The following is a 21447-nucleotide window of genomic DNA, read 5'->3' on the forward strand; positions in this document are numbered from 1 at the left end:
AGTGATCTAAGCCCCCCCCCCGAACTTTTTTCATCGAATCTACACGAATCACTATTTTGGATTCAAAACGGCGAATTTCGCCAAAAGATGACTAGTTTGCATCCCTGTAAATGCTGTGCGGTTATGCAGAACTTAAATTGTTTGGACTTTTGACTTGCAGGGATTGGCACTCTCAAATGTCTTAAAATTATAGGCTACCCCGATTTTCTCGGTCTCCTTTTTCTATCATGTTAAGTATCGACCGTCAGTAAGCCTAATAACCACACATATTCAACTGCCCAATTTACTGTTAGTTCCCTTCAGTTGGTATAGCCTATATTATTATTATATTTGTTTACCTTAATTTGGTTCCTCTTTAAATGCCGTAACAGTCGTGTGGTTGTTGCTGAGGATCATTGGTAACAGTTATACAGTGCATTTGGAAAAGTATTCAGACACCTTGACTTTTTCCACATTTTGTTACGTTACAGCCTTATTCTAAAATTATTTTATATGTTTTTTTCCCTCATCAATCTACACACAATACCCCATAGTGACAAAGCAAAAACAGATTTAAAAAAAAATGTTTGCAAATGTATTCAAAACTGAAATATTACATTTAAATAAGTATTCAGACCCTTTACTCAGTACTTTGTTGAAGCACCTTTGGCAACGATTACAGCCTTCTATTTGGTGAGTTTCTCCCATTCTTCTCTGCAGATCCTCTCAAGCTCTGTCAGGTTGGATGGGGAGCGTCACTGCACAGCTATTTTCAGGTCTCTCCAGAGTTGTTCGATCGGGTTCAAATCCGGGCTCTGGCCGGGCTACTCAAGGACATTCAGAGACTAGTCCCGAAGACACTCCTGCATTGTCTTGGCTGTGTGCTTACGGTCGTTGTCCTGTTGGAAGGTGAACCTTCGCCCCAGCCTGAGGTCCTGAGCGCTCTGGAGCATGTTTTCATCAAGCATCTCTCTGTACTTTGCTCCGCTCATCTTTCACTCGATCCTGACTAGTCTCCCAGTCCCTGCCGCTGAAAAACATCCCCACAGCAGGATCCTGCCACCACCATGCTTCACCGTAGGGATGGTGCCAGGTTTCCTCCAGACGTGACACTTGGCATTCAGGCCAATGAGGTTCAATCTTGGTTTCATCAGACCAGAGAATCTTGTTTCTCGTGGTCAAAGTCCTTTAGGTGCTTTTGGCAAACTCCAAGTGGGCTGTCATGTGCCTTTTACTGAAGAGTGGCTTCCGTCTGATTGCTCCATAAATGGTTGTCTCATCTCCACAGAGGAACTCTAGAGCTCTGTCAGAGTGACCATCGGGTTCTTGGTCACCTCCCTAACCCGATTATTCAGTTTGGCCGGGGATGGCCAACTCTAGGAGTGTTGGTGATTCCAAACTTCTTCCATTTAAGAATGATGGAGGCCACTGTGTTCTTGGGGAACTTCAATGCTGTAGAAATGTTTTGTTACCCTACCCCAGATCTGTGCCTCAACACAATCCTGTCTCGGAGCTCTTTATTACAATTCCTTTAACCTCATGGCTTGGTTTTTGCTCTGACATGCACTGTCAACTGTGGGACCTTATATAGAGACAGGCGTGTGCCTTTCAAAATCATGTCCAATCAATTGAATTTACCACAGGTGGACTCCAATCAAGTTGTAGAAACATCAGGGATGAACAATGGAAACAAGATTCACCTGAGCTCAATTTCAAGTCTCATAGCAAAGGATCTGAATACTTACAGTGTGGCAAAAAAGTATTTAGTCAGCCACCAATTGTGCAAGTTCTCCCACTTAAAAAGATGAGAGAGGCCTGTAATTTTCATCATAGGTACACTTCAACTATGACAGACAAAATGAGAAAAAAAATTCCAGAAAATCACATTGTAGGATTTTTAATTTATTTCTTTGCAAATTATGGTGGAAAATAAGTATTTGGTCAATAACAAAAGTTTATCTCAATACTTTGTTATATACCCTTTGTTGGCAATGACAGAGGTCAAATGTTTTCTGTAAGTCTTCAAAAGGTTTTCACACACTGTTGCTGGTATTTTGTCCCATTCCTCCATGCAGATCTCCTCTAGAGCAGTGATGTTTTGGGGCTGTTGCTGGGCAACACGGACTTTCAACTCCCTCCAAAGATTTTCTATGGGGTTGAGATCTGGAGACTGGCTAGGCCACTCCAGGACCTTGAAATGCTTCTTACGAAGCCACTCCTTCGTTGCCCGGGCGGTGTGTTTGGGATCATTGTCATGCTGAAAGACCCAGCCACGTTTCATCTTCAATGCCCTTGCTGATGGAAGGAGGTTTTCACTCAAAATCTCACTATACATGGCCCCATTCATTCTTTCCTTTACACGGATCAGTCGTCCTGGTCCCTTTGCAGAAAAACAGCCCCAAAGTGTGATGTTTCCACCCCCATGCTTCACAGTAGGTATGGTGTTCTTTGGATGCAACTCAGCATTCTTTGTCCTCCAAACACGACGAGTTGAGTTTTTACCAAAAAGTTCTATTTTGGTTTCATCTGACCATATGACATTCTCCCAATCTTCTTCTGGATCATCCAAATGCTCTCTAGCAAACTTCAGACGGGCCTGGACATGTACTGGCTTAAGCAGGGGGACACGTCTGGCACTGCAGGATTTGAGTCCCTGGCGGCGTAGTGTGTTACTGATGGTAGGCTTTGTTACTTAGGTCACAGCTCTCTGCAGGTCATTCACTAGGTCCCCCCGTGTGGTTCTGGGATTTTTGCTCACCGTTCTTGTGATCATTTTGACCCCACGGGGTGAAATCTTGCGTGAAGCCCCAGATCAAGGGAGATTATCAGTGGTCTTGTATGTCTTCCATTTCCTAATAATTGCTCCCACAGTTGATTTCTTCAAACCAAGCTGCTTACCTATTGCAGATTCAGTTTTCCCAGCCTGGTGCAGGTCTACAATTTTGTTTCTGGTGTCCTTTGACAGCTCTTTGGTCTTGGCCATAGTGGAGTTTGGAGTGTGACTGTTTGAGGTTGTGGACAGGTGTCTTTTATACTTTTATACTTTTTTATACTTTTATACTGATAACAAGTTCAAACAGGTGCCAATAATACAGGTAACGAGTGGAGGACAGAGGAGTTACAGGTCTGTGAGAGCCAGAAATCTTGCTTGTTTGTAGGTGACCAAATACTTATTTTCCACCATAATTTGCAAAAAAATTCATTAAAAATCCTACAATGTGATTTTCTGGATTTTTTATCTCATTTTGTCTGTCATAGTTGTCTGTCATAGTTGCGAGCAGCATACCACCCTGCATACCACTGCTGGCTTGCTTCTGAAGCTAAGCAGGGTTGGTCCTGGTCAGTCCCTGGATGGGAGACCAGATGCTGCTGGAAGTGGTGTTGGAGGGCCATTAGGAGGCACTCTTTCCTCTGGTCTAAAAAATATCCCAACGCCCCAGGGCAGTGATTGGGGACACTGCCCTGTGTAGGGTGCCGTCTTTCGGATGGGACGTTAAACGGGTGTCCTGACTCTCTGAGGTCATTAAAGATCCCATGGCACTTATCGTAAGAGTAGGGGTGTTAACCCCGGTGTCCTGGCTAAATTCCCAATCTGGCCCTCAAACCATCATGGTCACCTAATAATCCCCAGTTTACAATTGGCTCATTCATCCCCCTCCTCTCCCCTGTAACTATTCCCCAGGTCGTTGCTGCAAATGAGAACGTGTTCTCAGTCAACTTACCTGGTAAAATAAAAAAATAAAAAAATAGTTGAAGTGTACCTATGATGAAAATTACAGGCCTCTCTCATATTTTTAAGTGGGAGAACTTGCACAATTGGTGGCTGACTAAATACTTTTTTGCCCCACTGTATGTAAATAAGGCAATTCTGGGGGGTTTTATATACATTTGCAAACATTTCTAAAAACCAGTTTTCACTTTGTCGTTATGGAATATTGTGTGTAGATTGATGAGAATAAAAAAAAACATTTTTTAGAATAAGACTGTAACCTAACAAAATATGGAAAAAGTCAGGGGGTCTGAACACTTTCTGAATGCACTGTATATTTTTTGAAACACATGTAGGCTAATTCAATTGTCATGGAGCCGAGGGCAGAAGCCGTAACAGTTTGAACCCGACGCATGGCGCAATACTTGGCCGTGTCATCACAGAGTTCCATGATTTGTGCAGGCAATAGACGAGGGTATAGCCTACTATTGTACACTGTTCTCCCTATTATAATTCTATGTACACTAATCTTCCAACATTACCATTTTCAGAATGAATCAAACCACCATTTTCTTTCTTTCGTGTGTAAAGACTCTCCAAACCTGTTTTTTATGATTCATAAATACTTTTCTAAACCTAAATTACCTACAAGATCAGAGTATTTTCAAATCTACCAATTGGTGCTGAAACGGAGACTAATATGCATACATTTAGATGGCTTTCTTTCATTTATCCCTAATATTCTGAACCCGTTCTCTTGATATATTCCAGTGAGTCTGTCGATAAAATTAGAACTAAAAAAGGAACACCATATTTAAAAGGATGGCTTAAGATAAAAGTACTAAAAACCCTATGAAATGAAAACTCCACAAGAAAATCTGTTGGCCAGCAAGTGGGACGGTTTTCAGTGGTTGAATGAAATTTAGAATCAGAGTGCGTAAGGTAAACAAATGAAGGTAAACGAAAAAATGTAATTAAATGGAATAATAATGTAGACTATACCTACTGAAGGGAAATTGGAAGTTGAATGTGTGCGGTAATTAGGCCTACTGAAGGTCGACACTCATATTTAACACGATAGAAAACGGAGACAGAGTTCGGGGTAGCCTATAAATTAGGGCTGCCAAGGGTCGGAAACTTTCCGATAAATGGGATTTTAAGCCCAGGAATTTGGGGATTTTTGCTTAAATTCACCCCAAAAAAAGTCAGCTTATAACAATGAACCTTTTTTTGTGGGACACACATATGGCAATTCTAGGTCTTGTGGCATATTTTGGTTAAACTATCCCCAATTCAATGGAATTGCAACCCTCTGCATGCACAGTGCAGTCTTCCATTACATGTGCAGTGCACTCTTCCATCGCATGTACAGCTGATTCTCAACATCTTGCACACTAATGAGATGCTATTGAGCCCACACTACTACACTGTCTGAGCCAAGGACTACATGCTTTCTGGTACGTTTTGATTACAATACTGGGTTTGGTGAATATATTTTATATGACATACATGATTTTTTGTTAACTACTAAATAGTAGCCTACAGCAAAGTGTGTTGAAATCATTTCTAACTTAACATTTTCTGCTAGTTAGTTTTTGCTACCATGTGGGTTTTAGCTTGCTTGAGCCTGCTAACCGAGGAGTGTTAATTCACCTGTTGCCATACGTTTCATTTTAAAACATTTATCTTACAAAGGAGTTGTTTAATCTCACTGCTTAACTATTTATCTGTACATGGAATTGTATTAATTTATATTCTTTAAAAAAATAATCTAATCTTTACAGGAAAATGCCACGGGCACTATCTGATGTGTGGAGACATTTCACTGCAGCAAATGTAGAAGGAAAAGCTGTGTACATTTGCAAATGCAGTGCTAAATTATATGTGAAGAATGCAACAAAGATGCAGAATCATCTGGCCAAGTGCATAAAATTCCCTCAGCGCTCACAACCTCTGACAAAAGTCACTCTACATCTATTCGAGGTGAAAATGATGAATCTGACACCTTATCGATAGCAACAGCTCAGGGTCCTCCTGGAATCAGAAGGTTTTTTGACCCCTATGGAGTAACATAGTCAGAGAAATGCTGATGAATGTCTTGCTCGAGCTGTGTATGCAACTGGTTCACCTCTGATGCTCACAGGCAATGTGTATTGGAAGAGATTTCTGAATGTTCTTTGCCCAGCATACACCCCTCCAAACAGACATGCTTTATCTACTAATTTGCTGGATGCAGAGTTCAACAGAGTTCAAGTGAAAGTCAAGCAAATCATAGAGAAAGCAAACTGCAATCATCTCTGATGGGTGGTCGAATGTTTGTGGGCAAGGAATAATTAACTACATCATCTGCACCCCTCAACCAGTATTCTATAAGAGCACAGACACAAGGGACAACAGACACAATGGTCTCTATATTGCAGATGAGCTGAAGGCAGTCATCAATAACCTTGGCCCATACAAGGTATTTGCACTGGTGACAGACAATGGAGTAGCAGTAAGACGTGTGTATTTGCCTTTGTCTTATCCCGTGTAAATAGCCGGCCTTTTTTGCATATATCTTAATGTCACTTTCTATCTACGAACTAAATATGCTTTCCTGCAACCCGCCTCATCCAATGTGGTAGGAATCTGCTATTATTATTTTTTATAACTGGAACTTCCATAAGGAGCTAGCCAGCTAACTAGCTACTAGTCTTTGTTAGCCACAGCTAGCGGTCTTCACCTTTTTCTCGGTCATCAGCCAGCCTTAGCTAGGACAACACCTGCCAGTCTGCACAGCGCGATATCAACCCAGAGCATAATCGGACTGCTTCTCTCTACCATATCACCGGATTCCTGCCGCTCTGCATCATTACACCAGATCATCGCAGCTAGCTAGCTGCAAACGAGTGGCTACTGTTAGCTAACACCTCTGTATTTACTGTCGACACGGAGCCCAGCCAATCCATCTCGACTGGACTGCCAACGTGATTGCCTGATGTGGTCTCAACAGGCTATTCTGTTCGATGTCGCCGAAGAACCATCTACTGGCCCCGGCCCGCTAGCTTTTCTGAATGCTGTGTCCCCTGCTCGCCTAGCGTAGTAGTGACTACCGAACGGCACCCTGACTCACCTATTACTGCTCTTTTGAGCCTATGATCACTCGACTACACAGCTGATGCCCCCTGGACTGTTTCAATAACACGGTACCTCATTTTATTTACCTGTCGGCCCCAGCCTCGAACCAGGTCCTGTATGTACCTAACTGACCCACTCTGCCCATTCATCGGCATTTACCCGTTGTCTTAGCTCTCCTGATCAACACCTGTGATTGCTTTATGCCTCTCTCTAATGTCAATATGCCTTGTCTACTGCTGTCTTGGCTAGTTCTTATTGTTTTATTTCACTGTAGAGCCCTCAGTCCCAATCAAAATGCCTTAGATAGCTCTTTTGTCCCACCCCACACACATGCGGAGACCTCACCTGGCTAAACTGGTGCCTCCAGAGACTAAACCTCTCTCATCGTCGCTCAACGCCTAGGTTTACCTCCACTGTACTCACATCCTACCATACCATTGTCTGTACATTATGCCTTGAATCTATTCTACCACGCCCAGAAATCTTCTCCTTTTATCCTGAACTAGACGACCAGTTCTTATAGCCTTTAGCCGTACCCTTATCCTACTCCTCCTCTGTTCCTCTGGTGATACAGAGGTTAACCCAGGCCCTGTAGCCCCCAGTTCCACTTCTATTCCTCAGGCGCTATAATTTGTTGACTTCTGTAATCGTAAAAGCCTTGGTTTCTTGCATGTTAACATCAGAAGCCTCCTCCCTAAGTTTGTTTTATTCACTGCTTTAGCACACTCCGCCAACCCTGATGTCCTAGCCGTGTCTGAATCCTGGCTTAGGAAGGCAACCAAAAAATGTCCATCTCCAACTACAACATTTTCCGCCAAGATAGAACTGCCAAAGGGGGTGGAGTTGCAATCTACTGCAGAGATAGCCTGCACAGTTCTGTCATGCTATCCAGGTCTGTGCCAAAACAGTTTGAGCATCTACTTTTAAAAATCCACCTTTCCAGAAATAAGTCTCTCCCTGTTGTCGCTTGTTATAGACCCCCCTCAGCCCCCAGCTGTGCCCTGGACACTATATGTGAATTAATTTCCCTCATTTATCTTCAGAGTTTGTACTGTTAGGTGACCTAAACTGGGATATGCTTAACACCCCAGCCGTCCTACAATCTAAACTAGATGCCCTCAATCTCACACAAATTATCATGGGACCTACCAGGTACAACCCTAAATCCATAAACACGGACACCCTCATAGATATCATCCTGAAAAACCTGCCATCTAAATACATCTCTGCTGTCTTCAACCAGGATCTCAGCAATCCCTGCCTCATTGCCTGCGTCCGTAATGGGTTCCCGGTCAAACGACCACCCCTCATCCCTGTCAAACGCTCCCTAAAACACTTCAGCAAGCAGGCCTTTCTAATCGACCTGGCCCGGGTATCCTGGAAGGATATTGACCTCATTCCGTCAGTGGAGGATGCCTGGTTGTTCTTTAAAAGTGCTTTCCTCACCATCTTAAATAAGCATGCCCCATTCAAAAGATTTAGAACTAAGAACAGATATAGCACAAAAACATCCTGTGGCATACTGCATTAGCATCGAATAGCCCCCGCGATATGCAACTTTTCAGGGAAGTTAGGAACCAATACACACAGCAGTTTGGAAAGCAAAGGCTAGCTTTTTCAAACAGAAATTTGCATCCTGCAGCACAAACTCGATAAGGTTCTGTTACACTGTTTGTCCATGGAGAATAAGAGCACCTCCTCCAAGCTGCTTACTGCACTGAGGCTAGGAAACACTGTCACCACCAATAAATCTACGATAATCGAGAATTTCAATAAGCATTTTTCTACGGCTGGCCATGGCTTTCCACCTGGCTACCCCTACCCCGGTCAACAGCTCTGCACCCCCCACAGCAACTTGCCTAAGCCTCCCCCACTACTCCATCACCCAAATACAGATAGCTGATGTTCTGAAAGCGCTGCAAAATCTGGACCACTACAAATCAGCTGGGCTAGACAATCTGGTACCTCTCGTCCTAAAATTATCTGCCTCAACTGTTGCGATTTGTTGCGATTACTAGCCTGTTCAACCACTCTTTCGTATCGTCGTTGCATCGTCTGTGGACCTATTGGGGCGGTAAGCAAATTGGAGTGGGTCTAGGGTGTCAGGTAGGGTGGAGGTAATATGATCCTTGACTAGTCTCTCAAAGCACTTCATGATGACTGAAGTGAGTGCTACAGGGTGATAATCGTTTAGCTCAGTTACCTTCGCTTTCTTGGGAACAGGAACAATGGTGGCCCTCTTGAAGCATGTGGGAACAGCAGACTGGGATAGGGATTGATTGAATATGTCCGTAAACACACCAGCCAGCTGGTCTGTGCATGCTCTGAGGACGCGGCTTGCGAGGGGTAATACATTTAAATGTTTTACTCACGTTGGCTCCGGTGAAGGAGAGCCCACAGGTTTTGGTAGTGGGCCGTGTCGATGGCACTGTATAGTCCTCAAAGCGAGCAAAGAAGTTGTTTAGTTTGTCTGGGAGCAAGACATATAAAAAGGGAATCAGGGCCAGAGTGAATAGGGATTCCTTATAATCAAGATATCATAAAACAAGCAGCAACCTAGATCTACAACTGGAAGGGAAAATAGAAGGCAAACATTCCACATCTAAATCTAGATTCAGAACAGATAGGAGAATGAATTTACTTATAAAAGTGGACAAATTAACTACATACAGTGCATTCGGAAAGTATTTAGACCCCTTGACTTTTTCCACATTTTGTTATGTTATAGCCTTATTCTAAAATGGATGACATTATTTGTTTTCCTCATCAATCTACACACAATACCCCCATAATGAAAAAGTGAAAACAGTTTTTTTTACATTTTTGCTAACATTTTTTGCTAACATTTTTGCTAACTTATTTTTGCTAACTTATACAAATAAAAAACAGAAGAATCGAATTTGAGCTCAAGGGCATCCTGTTTCCATTGATCATTCTTGAGATGTTTCTACAACTTGATTGGAGTCCACCTGTGGTAAATTCAATTGAATGGACATGATTTGGAAAGGCACAAACCTGTCTATATAAGGTCCCAAAGTTGAAAGTGTATGTCAGAGCAAACACCAAGCCATGAGGTCGAAGTAATTGTCCGTAAAGCTCAGAGACACGATTGTGTCGAGGCACAGATATGGGGACGGGTACAAAAAAAATGTCTGCAGCATTGAAGGTCCCCAAGAACACAGTGGCCTCCATCATTCTTAAATGGAAGAAGTTTGGAAGCGCCAAGACTCTTCCTAGAGCTGACCGCCAGGCCAAACTGAGTAATCGTGGGAGAAGGGCCTTGGTCAGGGAGGTGACCAAGAACCCAATAGTCACTCTGACAGAGCTCCATAGTTCCTCTGTGGTGATGGGAGAAGCTTCCAGAAGGACAACCATCTCTGCAGCACTCCACCAATCAGGCCTTTATGGTAGAGTGGACAGACGGAATCCACTCCTCAATAAAAGGCACATGACAGCCCACTTGGAGTTTGCCAAAAGGAACCTAAAGGACTCTCAGATTATGAGAAAAGAGATTCTCTGGTCTGAGGAAACCAAGATTGAACTCGTTGGCCTGAATGCCAAGCGTCACATCTGGAGGAAACCTGGTACGATCCCTGCGGTGAAGCATGGTAGTGGCAGCATCATTCTGTGGGGATGTTTTTCAGCAGCAGGGACTGGGAGACTTGTCAGGATCGAGGGAAAGATGAACGGAGCAAAGTACAAAGATCCTTGATGAAAACCTGCTCCAGAGCGCTCAGGACCTCAGACCGGGGTGAAGGTTCACCTTCCAATAGGACAACGACTCTGAATGTCATTGAGTGGCCCAGCCAGAGCCTGGACTTGAACCCGATCAAATAGCTCTGGAGAGACCTGAAAATAGCTGTGCACATTTTATTTTATTTTTTTTTTACATGTTTTTGCTTTGTCATTATGTGGAAAAAGTCAGGGGGTCTGAATACTTTCCAAATGCACTGTAGGCTATATGAACTAATGGACCAGGTCATGATAGGATCCATCACAAATATATATATAAAAATTGTCAGATTAATCGCTATCGGCTTTTTTTGGTCCTCCAATAATCGGTATGGGTGTTGAAAAATCATAATCGGTCGACCTCTAATTTGTATAACCATGTTCAAATTAATATGCACAATAACAAAAAAGGTATGAAAATGCATATCCTTTGCAAGCCACTGTCAGGAAAATGTGCATTGTTTTTAGGTGATCAGATCTTCCTTCTTGGTCAAAAGAGAAGAAATATGAGTCACTTATCTGTTGAAGGCCAAGGTTCAGTAGTGAGATGAGTCAAGATGAGAAAGAGCGAGAGAGGGACAGAGAGAAGAGAGAGAGAGAGGGTGAGAGACCCACAGGATAGGCCTAAGCCGCGATGGAAAATGCATTTATTTGCCACTTTCCATCTTTACATACTACTTCTGTTTGCATAAACCATTTCAGTGCTTTCAGCCAACCAAGCAGACAAAAACCAAGCAAGGGAACGAAGTGGCTTTTTCAATTAGCTGTCATCAATATGCTTTTATTGACATACAACCCCTTTTGCACTTATGGCACTGGTCTTGTCTCTTTTACAACACAGAGGAACAACTGCCAATGTTTGTGCCATTATTGCTGTTCAATATTTGAATAGCTGTTTGCTGCTGTATATTGATGCAGGCCTACGGTTACCGAATATGCTACATTTATAAATCATGCAACAACATATACAAATATTGTAAGTTATCTGTGTGTTCTATTAATGGATGTTGGGAGTGATTTTGGTTATGGGGAAGACAACATTCATATTCAGTCAAAGCATTCAATTCACAATCTGTATTATCTGATAAACTTTGTTATTGGTAAAATATGGCTTGAATGCAGTAATTATAAGGAGGGGGGGGGGGGGGTCGAAGAACTCAAGTGAACAGTGGGCTGTTTTCCTGGTACACCAGATTGGCTGCACCTGTTGAGATGGTAAGATAGCAGCAGGACCTTTAGCTAGTTTTTCCAGACTAAATTCATGCGTCTCTTTCCACTGGAGCCTCTCACACAGCCACAGGTGACCCACTGGATCATGGAAAGGCTAAAAAAGAACTCCATGACTCTGTTACCACAAACAAAGAAATAAGCTCAATGAGTAACTACATGCAGACAAAGTCACTTTTCCCATGCATATCTTCAGGATTCTGCATTGGTGATGACACAGTAGTCTACCTATGGATACAAACAGTGTGTTTATTGATAATCAACTGTAAGTATGTCTGTCTGTGTGAGATAGGGACTGTTCAATACTTTCCATCACTATTGACCATCTGGTATGCCTAACAGCACAAGAACTGCTTATCGTGACACATTGATTCATTTCCATGACAGCAAACATGAACAGAAGCCAGATTCATGATAACACGCTGGTATTAATGGTGTCCTAATGACATAACGGAACTCAAGAATAACAATGGGCTCCTATAGCTTCAGCTTATGATAGTGCTGAGCAATTAGCCGAATATCCTGTTATTTTTTGTTTTTTTAAACAGCCAATTTACCTTTTTTTGGTGTGCTCAATGTACACATTGCGTAGTTTCTCTAGAGATAGATCAGATCAAGCCAGAACTGTAGGGAATTGTAGTTTCCAACAGGCCAACAATATTCTACATACTGTACACAGAACAAAAATATAAATGCAACATGCAAACATTTTAAAGATTTTACTGAGTTACAGTTCATATTAGGAAATCAGACAATTTAAATAAATTCATTAGGACAATCTATAGATTTCACACGACTGGGAATACAGATATGCATCGGTTGGTCACAGGTAACTTTAAAAAAAGGTTGGGGTGTGGATCAGAAAACCAGTCAGTATCTGGTGTGACCACCATTTGCCTCATGCAGCACGACACATCTCCTTTGCATAGAGGCTGTTGATTGTGAACCACAGCTTGGCGCCCTTGCTCGTGTTGGCCATAGATCACAATGCTCAGCAGATCTATAGGTGTTGCTTCCTGGATACCTGCAATCTACAGAAACACCATTGTCCCTCTGTGAAACTGTACTCCAAATGTAATCCTTCTCTGCCACTCTGAGGTAGATTAGTTTATCAAAGAGAGTAGCAGAAACAGAGTGAGTTTTCCCCCAGCTGTCAGCCCGCAGTTAGCTCTCATGGCCATGCTCCAGAAGCCATATCCACAACAATGGCTTGAGCAGATGAGAAATCTGGGAAGGTCAGAGAACACGCTTGGGTTCAAATAGTGTTTGTTTTCTTTCAAACACTTTACCTGCCCTTGACTGAGCTTGCCCTGGCGCAATGGAAACAATGGGTTAGTCCCAAAAGTGCAACCCCCTCACTTCTGGCACTCTAAGCAGGGCTCAATCAAACACTCAAAAGTATTTGAAAGAAAACCAATACTGTTTGAACCCAGGTCTGTTAGAGAGGCTACAATAACCAGGCAAGCACCCCCTAGATTCTACTGAACAGCCAAGCTGAGATTCTAGGGTTACTGAAGTATTGTAACCTATATTTCACTAATGCTGACAATGGCAATATCAATCTGATCCTACAGTGGGCCTTAATGAAAATAAAATGTTTTTCTGAAATTATGGAAAACAATAGATGATGGATGGAGAGACTAGAGAGATGTTGTTGGTTGGAATCCGACAGAGAACATTACGTGTTATGGAAGATAAGGTTTCTGGTATGGTACAGTGGCACTGAGGTATGATAATTAAGGTGTGCAAGAAGGCCAAAGGTAAAAAAGAATAGTAAGCACAATGCAATCTATGCTTTATTGACAATATTTTATCCCTTAGTTCTTCATCAGGTCAGACCTGAATATAATCTTTGACCTCCAGCACCTGCTGTGCCAATATGTAATATTCTCTTATACAAGAATAGGCGAGATATGAGTCTGAATATATGATACTATTCACACAGCTTCATTAAAAGATAGCAGTTTGCCTGTGGCACTTTCACTGGACATATACCTACACATCTTACATGCTCTCAGTCACCCAGACCTACCATCATACAAGAGCTCCAGTCATCTATTAACTGGGAATAGCAGAATATTGCAGCATATTGATATAAGCGGGCTTGGTAGATTGTGCCCACGCAGGCCAGCCCTTGCTTTGCAGGCAGCCTGGTGTTGTGATGGGGATTAAGGATTTAGCTGCGAACATGTCCCTATGATTAGACTGATCTGTCACAGGTAATCTTTTATTATCTCTAGACTCACAGAGACAGATAGGAAGGACCTGAGGGGACCTCTTCCTACTCTATATCTCTTCTCTCTCTGACAGCTTGGCATGGGGAGACATGTGATATGATGACACATCGAAAAGATGGGAGGAATTTTTAGGACTGCCTGCAATAAAAAAAATATGTCAGCCATCTATTTGCAAATTCGATGTGTCATCTCTACCTTCAAAAACAGGAATTTTGGGGTGACTGCAGCAAGAACCATCTCAACCATCTCCGAGTTCTCCAAATAGAGATCCACTGGAAGACACATTGACTGAAATGCATTCGAGCCCAGTAATGTATAATTGCTGGAGTGATTGCTTCTGGGTGGATGATGAGGATAATTATCTGGGTTATATTAGCGTCCTCTCAGAAGATAACAGTTTATCATCATTGATACCAATGGCGTGCAGGAAGAAACATCAGATGAGCTCTCAGATTAACTTTTTTTTACCAAATATTGTAGGCAGGCCCTTGACTAAAGTCCAAAGTTATTGATTTAGGGACCCCGCCAGTGAAAAACTATCTAGGGGAAACTCTGCGCCAACGTAGTCTGTTTGGCATGACAATGACAGCAATGGCGTTGGCAAGACAGTGCAAACAGATCTGGGACCAGGTTAGCACCAACTTGCAGAAATAAACATGGGAAGATCTCTCAACACTAGTTCTACCTAAATCCCACCACCAGCAGCACTAAATGGGGTGCTGGGCCCAGGCTATCACAGTAGGACTGGCAGAACGCTTTGGCCTCCCGAGTGGCACAGCGTTCTAATGCTAGAGGTGTCACTACAGACCCTGGTTCGATCCCGGGGTGTATCACAACCGGCCGTGATCGGGAGTCCCATAGGGCAGCGCACCATTGGCACAGCGTCGTCCTGGTTAGGGGAGGGTTAAGCCGGGGTAGGCCGTCATTGTAAATAAGAATTTGTTCTTAACTGACTTGCCTAGTTTAAATAAAGGTTCAATAAAATAATAAATAAATAAAAATTATTGACATGGCCCCCTTCCTGTGGGAGATGGGTAATTGTTGCTAAATGCATTGTCAAATCTCCCATTCATCTCAAAGAGGGGATAGGGAGCACATTAGCCCACTGCCTCGCCTTGATGTCATCCCCATGCATACAGGATAACCACATCTACTAAATATTTTCAGATCCCCAGTGCAAACTCAGGCAGGACTTTCAGCTCTAGTTGTCACTAATTTAGGAAGAACAGTACTGTGGAGGTTTGTTAGTGTTTTTCTCCCACCAGTTCAACACTGACATTTAGCCCCAGGAGAGAAAGAATAGTCTCTTGAATTCTAGAAAAATCCACTAGTTTAGAGTACTTTTCAAAAGATGAGTTGAATGGGAAAGACAAGGCACAACCTGAACCTCATTAACATATTGTGACATTCTTGACATCTTCTCTATTTACTGAGTAACTCATCACTTTATGTGTAACCACAAACACTCAGCAATCTGAACCTCTCAGCTACTTTTATAAGACATACTGAAACGTTTCAGATTGTTGTTTTGCCATCAGCCAAAATGAGGAGAATTATGTAAAATTAACAGACTATAACATACTGTAATTTCGCACCATGTTCATTCTGGCTTGAATATTTTGCGAACTGTGAGTGTGTGTCATGAAAAAGTTGCGAGTAAAAGAAACATCTGTCACAGCCCGTGGCCAAACAAAAACATGTTTGCCTTCGTCCTCTTAAACCATACGGCAGGACTGTGAAATTCTGTGTAACACCATCTTTCTAAACATATGTTCTATGTACTGAAACTTAAAAAGACAAGTTCTCCAGTCCAGTGACTATTTCTTTGCTTCTCTCTCTTTTTATTGGCTCTCTAAAAGCCTTATTTAGGGTCCTTTCACAACAGGGGGCCAATGTGCGCTGTCCGGTTTGTTTAGCTGCTCTGAAATATTTAGGAAATCTGTCTTTTGGCTCACAAACATGCCTGCCTTGTTATGATTGTGTGAACACCGGCTAGGACTGGGAAAGGATCTTCTCTTCATTAGTGATGGGGGGGTACCTGCACAAAAAGCGTTTTTCCTCCATAGCTTGTTCTCCATCTTCTTTTTAAATAAGGAGCCAATTTGTTTTTAGCACTTTTATTTCCCTGACTGATCAAAACTCGTTTTTCTCATGTTCTCTTGTCGCTCTGAGGCAGCCATATGGTGAGCAATATGCTTAAAACATCAAGTTAAATAAAAAAAATATTTAAAAAAAATCACAGTATCGAATCGCAATACAAATAGAATCTCAATGCATATTGTATCGGCACCCAAGTGTCGTGATAATATCATACCGTGAAGTTCCTGACAATTCCCAGCCCTAAACTTAATAGAACCAGCTGATGAAACCCGTTGCAATTGGAGCTAGTCAGGAACCATGTTTTTGGCCTCCTAGTTTGAGTGCACTTATTGTAAATGGCTCTAAACAACAACATCCGCAAGCTACCCAACATAAATGTTTTGATCTCAATAAAGATTTTTTCCAAGATATTGCCACCACAAAATAATCAATTTGCCTTCTTGTCAGCTGAGGGATAACATGTAATTCACTGGATGTTAGTCTTATTGGCTCCTGGTTTAAATGCATTTGAGGTGTCAAAAGTACATAGTAGGGAGAGCAAAAAACACCCCAAGATAAGAAAACTATGTTAACGTCAAGTATAAAATGTGAAGTCCCAAAGAACAGGAGAGAAGAGAGGACAATGGCAACTGACCAAGTAAAGCGGAACAATCACCACCTGGAGTTTCTCAAAGCTAATACACAAATCATCCAGCAGGTAAAGTGAGTGGCATACTGGCATACTCAAACAAAATAAAACACTGGTCAATTAAATATGCACCAAAAATTGTTCTCCAGCATTCACTATATATACAAAAGTATGTGGACACCCCTTCAAATGAGTGGATTTGGCTATTTCAGCCACGCCTGTTGCTGGCAGGTGTACAAAGTCGAGCACACAGCCATGTAATCTCCATAGACAAACATTGGCAGTAGAATGGTCTTACTGAAGAGCTCAGTTACTTTCAACGTGGCACCGTCATAGGATGTCAGTTCGTCCAACAAGTCAGTTCGTCAAATGTATGCCCTGCTCGAGCTGCACCGGTCAACTGTGCTGTTATTGTGAAGTGGAAACGTCTAGGAGCTGCAACGGCTCAGCCGCTAAGTGGTAGGCCACACAAGCTCACAGAACGGGGGCGTCGGGTGCTGAACATGTCAAAATCGTCTGTCCTCAGTTGCAACACTCACTACCGAGTTCCAAACTGCCTCTGGAAGCAACGGCAGCACAATAACTGTTCTTAGAGAGCTTCATGAAACGGGTTTCCATGACCGAGCAGCCACACACAAGCCTAAGATCACCATGCGCAATGCCAAGCGTCGGCTGGAGTGGTGTAAAGCTTGCCACCATTGGACTCTGGAGCAGTGGAAACGCACTCTCTGGAGTGATGAATCACGCTTCACCATCTGGCAGTCCGACGGACGAATCTGCGTTTGGCGGATGCCAGGAGAACCCTAGCTGCCCCAATGCATAGTGCCAACTGTAAAGTTTGGTGGAGGAGGAATAATGGTCTGGGAATGTTTTTCATGGTTCGGGCTAGGCACCTTAATTCAAGTGAAGGGAATTCTTAATGCTACATACAGCATACACTGACATTCTAGACAATTCTGTGCTTCCAACTTTGTGGCAACAGTTTGAGGAAGGCCCTTTATAGTTTCAGCATGACAATGCCCTCATGCTGAGAGCGAGGTCCATACAGATATGGTTTTTGAGATCGGTGTGGAAGAACTTGACTGGCCTGCACAGAGCCCTGACCTCAACCCCATTGAACACCTTTGGGAGGAATTGGAACACCAACTGTGAGCCAGGCCTAACTGCCCAACATCAGTGCCCAACCTCACTAATGCTTTTGTGGCTGAATGTAAACAAGTCCCCACAGCAATGTTCCAACATCTAGTGGAAAGCCTTCCCAGAAGAATGGAGGCTGTTATAAGCAGCAAAGGAGGGATTAACTCCATATTAATACCCATGATTTTGTAATGAGATGTTCGGCAAGCGGGTGTCCACATACTTTCGGTCATGTAGTATATGTTACAATGTAAAATGTGATACAGTGGAAGTCATTGAAAAACAACTCTCCTTCCTTTCCAGGGCATCATCAATGGCTAGAATATTCTGGTGCGTTGCCTAATGCTGCATTCCTAACCAAGCGGGAAGGTGGTAATTACCAGTTGTCAAGTTGTAAAGCCAGTTGGATGCATTCACATGCGTTGAACTCATTGGCCAACAAGCTGCATCAACCATACACTAAAAGTACATGCTTGTAAAGATATTAGTGTTCAACAAACATATGAATAGATTGCTTTTTATAAATAATGTTGTTGCATTTAACTGATGAAAATGCTGTTACTGATGTCATTTCCTTAGGTGACGTCAGAGTTCAGCATGTGGGCGAAGTCGGAGCTCAGGGATGATATACCTAGTAATTACCAGTTGGAGGGGCTTTCAAGTGGATTTTTCGAATTCGTATGTGGTAAATACCACCTTCCCACTTGGTTATGAACGCAGCATAAATTATTCGTTTCGCATGGGATGCGTACCGTAGTTGCGCTGTAGTGGTCTATTGGTCCATGTTTGTGTTCCTTGGCACCTCAAACAGTACCTACTATGAAAGTCTATCATCGAACTTTCTATAAATGTAGGCAATCATAATATACTTTGAGTGAACTATTTTTTACAAGTGGGCTACATAGTCCCAGACAAGTAATAACCAGCAAGACTTCTTCACTAAGGTTACTGGATTCTTTCCCATGCTGGTTGTCTGGAGTTTCTAAATCTTGAAAGTGTTTTACGCTCGCGGTAGTGAAATGCCTTTACTTTCGTTGATAATCTAAAGAAATATAACCAGGATTCCAAAAAAAAAAATCACTAAAATAGGCGAATATAAGCACATGATATTTCTTTGTCTTACCTTTCTTTTCCGGCAAAGCATTGGAGACCAAAGAGGTGAAAATGATCCAGATTTGAAACTGTGTAGCCATGGTTTTTGTTAAACTCGTCTTCATTCTTCCTCCCCGAATGTATGAAAACGTGTCAGTCCATACTAATTATGCATAAAATCCAACTAACTTTACATTAAAACTGTGAGGTGGCGTCAACTGAAGGACTTTTCTTTACTTGTAAGTTTGACAGCTCCTTCTCCTCCTGTATTTCTCAACAGTACGAGACGTTCGAAGGAAAGCGAGAGAAACCGAAGGGATATCTGACGTCATCAGTAGGGAGGACCATTGGTGTACATTCTCATGCATCCTCTCAGGTCACCAGATAAGAAATTACAAAGGGTCCCTTTTCAATTTTTCTATATGAAGTTACGTATTCTAATGTAATTTGCATGATTAACGAAAATACAGAAGACATAATTAATTTGATAGACTATATAAATAGTTAACTACAATTGACATGCATAAGCCTTTAGTTAAATAGAGGCATGCATGTGCTTCTTCTAATGCATTATGAAGAGGGTATTCATAGGAAGCGTTACTCTGACTAAAACCATAGCAACAATATATTGCAATCTTATCACCCTCAGTCTTCCTCACTTATTTTTTGGACCTAAAACAAACAAGTGATTAGAGTAACACTGTCAGGGGCTGACAAGTTAATGGCCCAATTAATAGCATGTGCAGACAATTGTTGACAGAAGATCAGCCTGGTCAAAGTGATCTAAATGGCCGCCGAGCCAGAGATGTTTTGTGTCGCTGTACACAGAGCTGTGTGTGTGTGTGTGTGTTTCTGTACACAGAGCAGACTCTATGGGGACAGGAGTGATAGAAAACATTTGTCATATCGGTCGTTATCTCATTATGCTGGAATCTAATGGCTCTGCAAATTGTCTTTGGTTGCAGAACAGAGGAGGAAGAGGATATCATGTGTATCAGTGTTATTACCATTTCTACTCTCCTCACAGAGTGCTTGGCTAAAGACAAATAGGTACAGTAGGGTTTTATTTTTTATGCTATTTTGAGAATGTGGATGTGTTGCAACTGTTTCTTAGGAAAAAGGAATCCATTTTTCTTTTTTTTTACACAGTCCGTATTGACCCCGTTCTGGGTCCCGATCCAGACCACAGTCTGTCTGTTGAGTATGGCTGATCTATGGCATGTGGGGTTTGTAGTTTATGGCAGCCTACCCTGAACACAATTGAACCTGATATGAGAGGTTAGGACTCACCTTGCTGTAACCTTAAATTTCTCCTGGATCTGCTGTTGCCTTCGCATTCTTCAGCTGTGGACAGAGAGGAACATCAATACTCTTTCAAGTGGACTACACTCCAACTGCCTGTTTTGAAGGAAGGTAGTTATTGTTGCACAGGAGATTGGTGGCACCTTAGTTTGGGAGGAGGGGCTTGTGGTAATGCCTGGCGTGGAATGATATCAAATACATCAAACACGTGGTTTGATGCCATTCCATATGCTCCATTCCAGCCATTATTATGAGCCGTCCTCCCCTCAGCAGCCTCCACTGTATTGTTGTGCCTTATATATCCAGTCTCCCAGATGGTTTGCCTTTAACACTCACTGACCTCTTTCTCCCAGATGGTTTGACCTCTTTCTCCAAGATGGTTTGTCTTTAACACTCACTGACCTCTTTCTCCCAGATGGTTTGTCTTTAACACTCACTGACCTCTTTCACCCAGATGGTTTGTCTTTAACACTCACTGACCTCTTTCTCCCAGATGGTTTGTCTTTAACACTCACTGACCTCTTTCTCCCAGATGGTTTGTCTTTAACACTCACTGACCTCTTTCTCCCAGATGGTTTGTCTTTAACACTCACTGACCTCTTTCTCCAAGATGGTTTGTCTTTAACACTCACTGACCTCTTTCTCCCAGATGGTTTGTCTTTAACACTCACTGACCTCTTTCTCCCAGATGGTTTGTCTTTAACACTCACTGACCTCTTTCTCCCAGATGGTTTGTCTTTAACACTCACTGACCTCTTTCTCCCAGATGGTTTGTCTTTAACACTCACTGACCTCTTTCTCCAAGATGGTTTGTCTTTAACACTCACTGGCCTCTTTCTCCCAGATGGTTTGTTTTGTCTTTAAGACTCACTTTTAGGGCTGGGACTAGGGCTATGGCTGAGACTAGGGTTGGGTCTATGTCTGGGGCAGGGCCTGGAGCTCGGGCTGGGACAAGGGCTGGGGTTGGGTCTATGGCTGGGGCAGTGCCTGGAGGTCTGACTGGGACTAGGGCTTTGCCTGGGGCTATATGGTTATCAACAGCCTCTCTGATTGTTATGTTGACATATAGCTCAGGTATTCTGTGGAATCTGTCTTCATGGTTCAAACACACCAAGACAGTCGTGAAGAGGGCACGGCAACGCCTATTCCCCCTCAGGAGACTGAAAAGATTTGGCATAGGTCCACAG

The 21447-nt window shown here is 42.6% G+C and overlaps 1 protein-coding gene across 1 annotated transcript in view; it reads right to left on the bottom strand.

Annotated features, from left to right (window-relative positions):
- The window catches only part of LOC129813767 (epidermal growth factor receptor-like), a 106365-nt gene extending 87120 nt beyond the window's left edge, over positions 1-19245 (bottom strand). Inside the window, exon 1 of the mRNA XM_055866273.1 lies at positions 18990-19245. Coding sequence (XP_055722248.1) covers positions 18990-19083 — 94 coding nt within the window. The 5' untranslated portion in view covers positions 19084-19245. The remainder of the gene's footprint in view (positions 1-18989) is intronic.
- Positions 19246-21447: the final 2202 nt, after the last annotated feature.

The sequence above is a fragment of the Salvelinus fontinalis genome, chromosome 17 (assembly GCF_029448725.1).
Source record: "Salvelinus fontinalis isolate EN_2023a chromosome 17, ASM2944872v1, whole genome shotgun sequence".
Classification (NCBI taxonomy): domain Eukaryota; kingdom Metazoa; phylum Chordata; class Actinopteri; order Salmoniformes; family Salmonidae; genus Salvelinus; species Salvelinus fontinalis.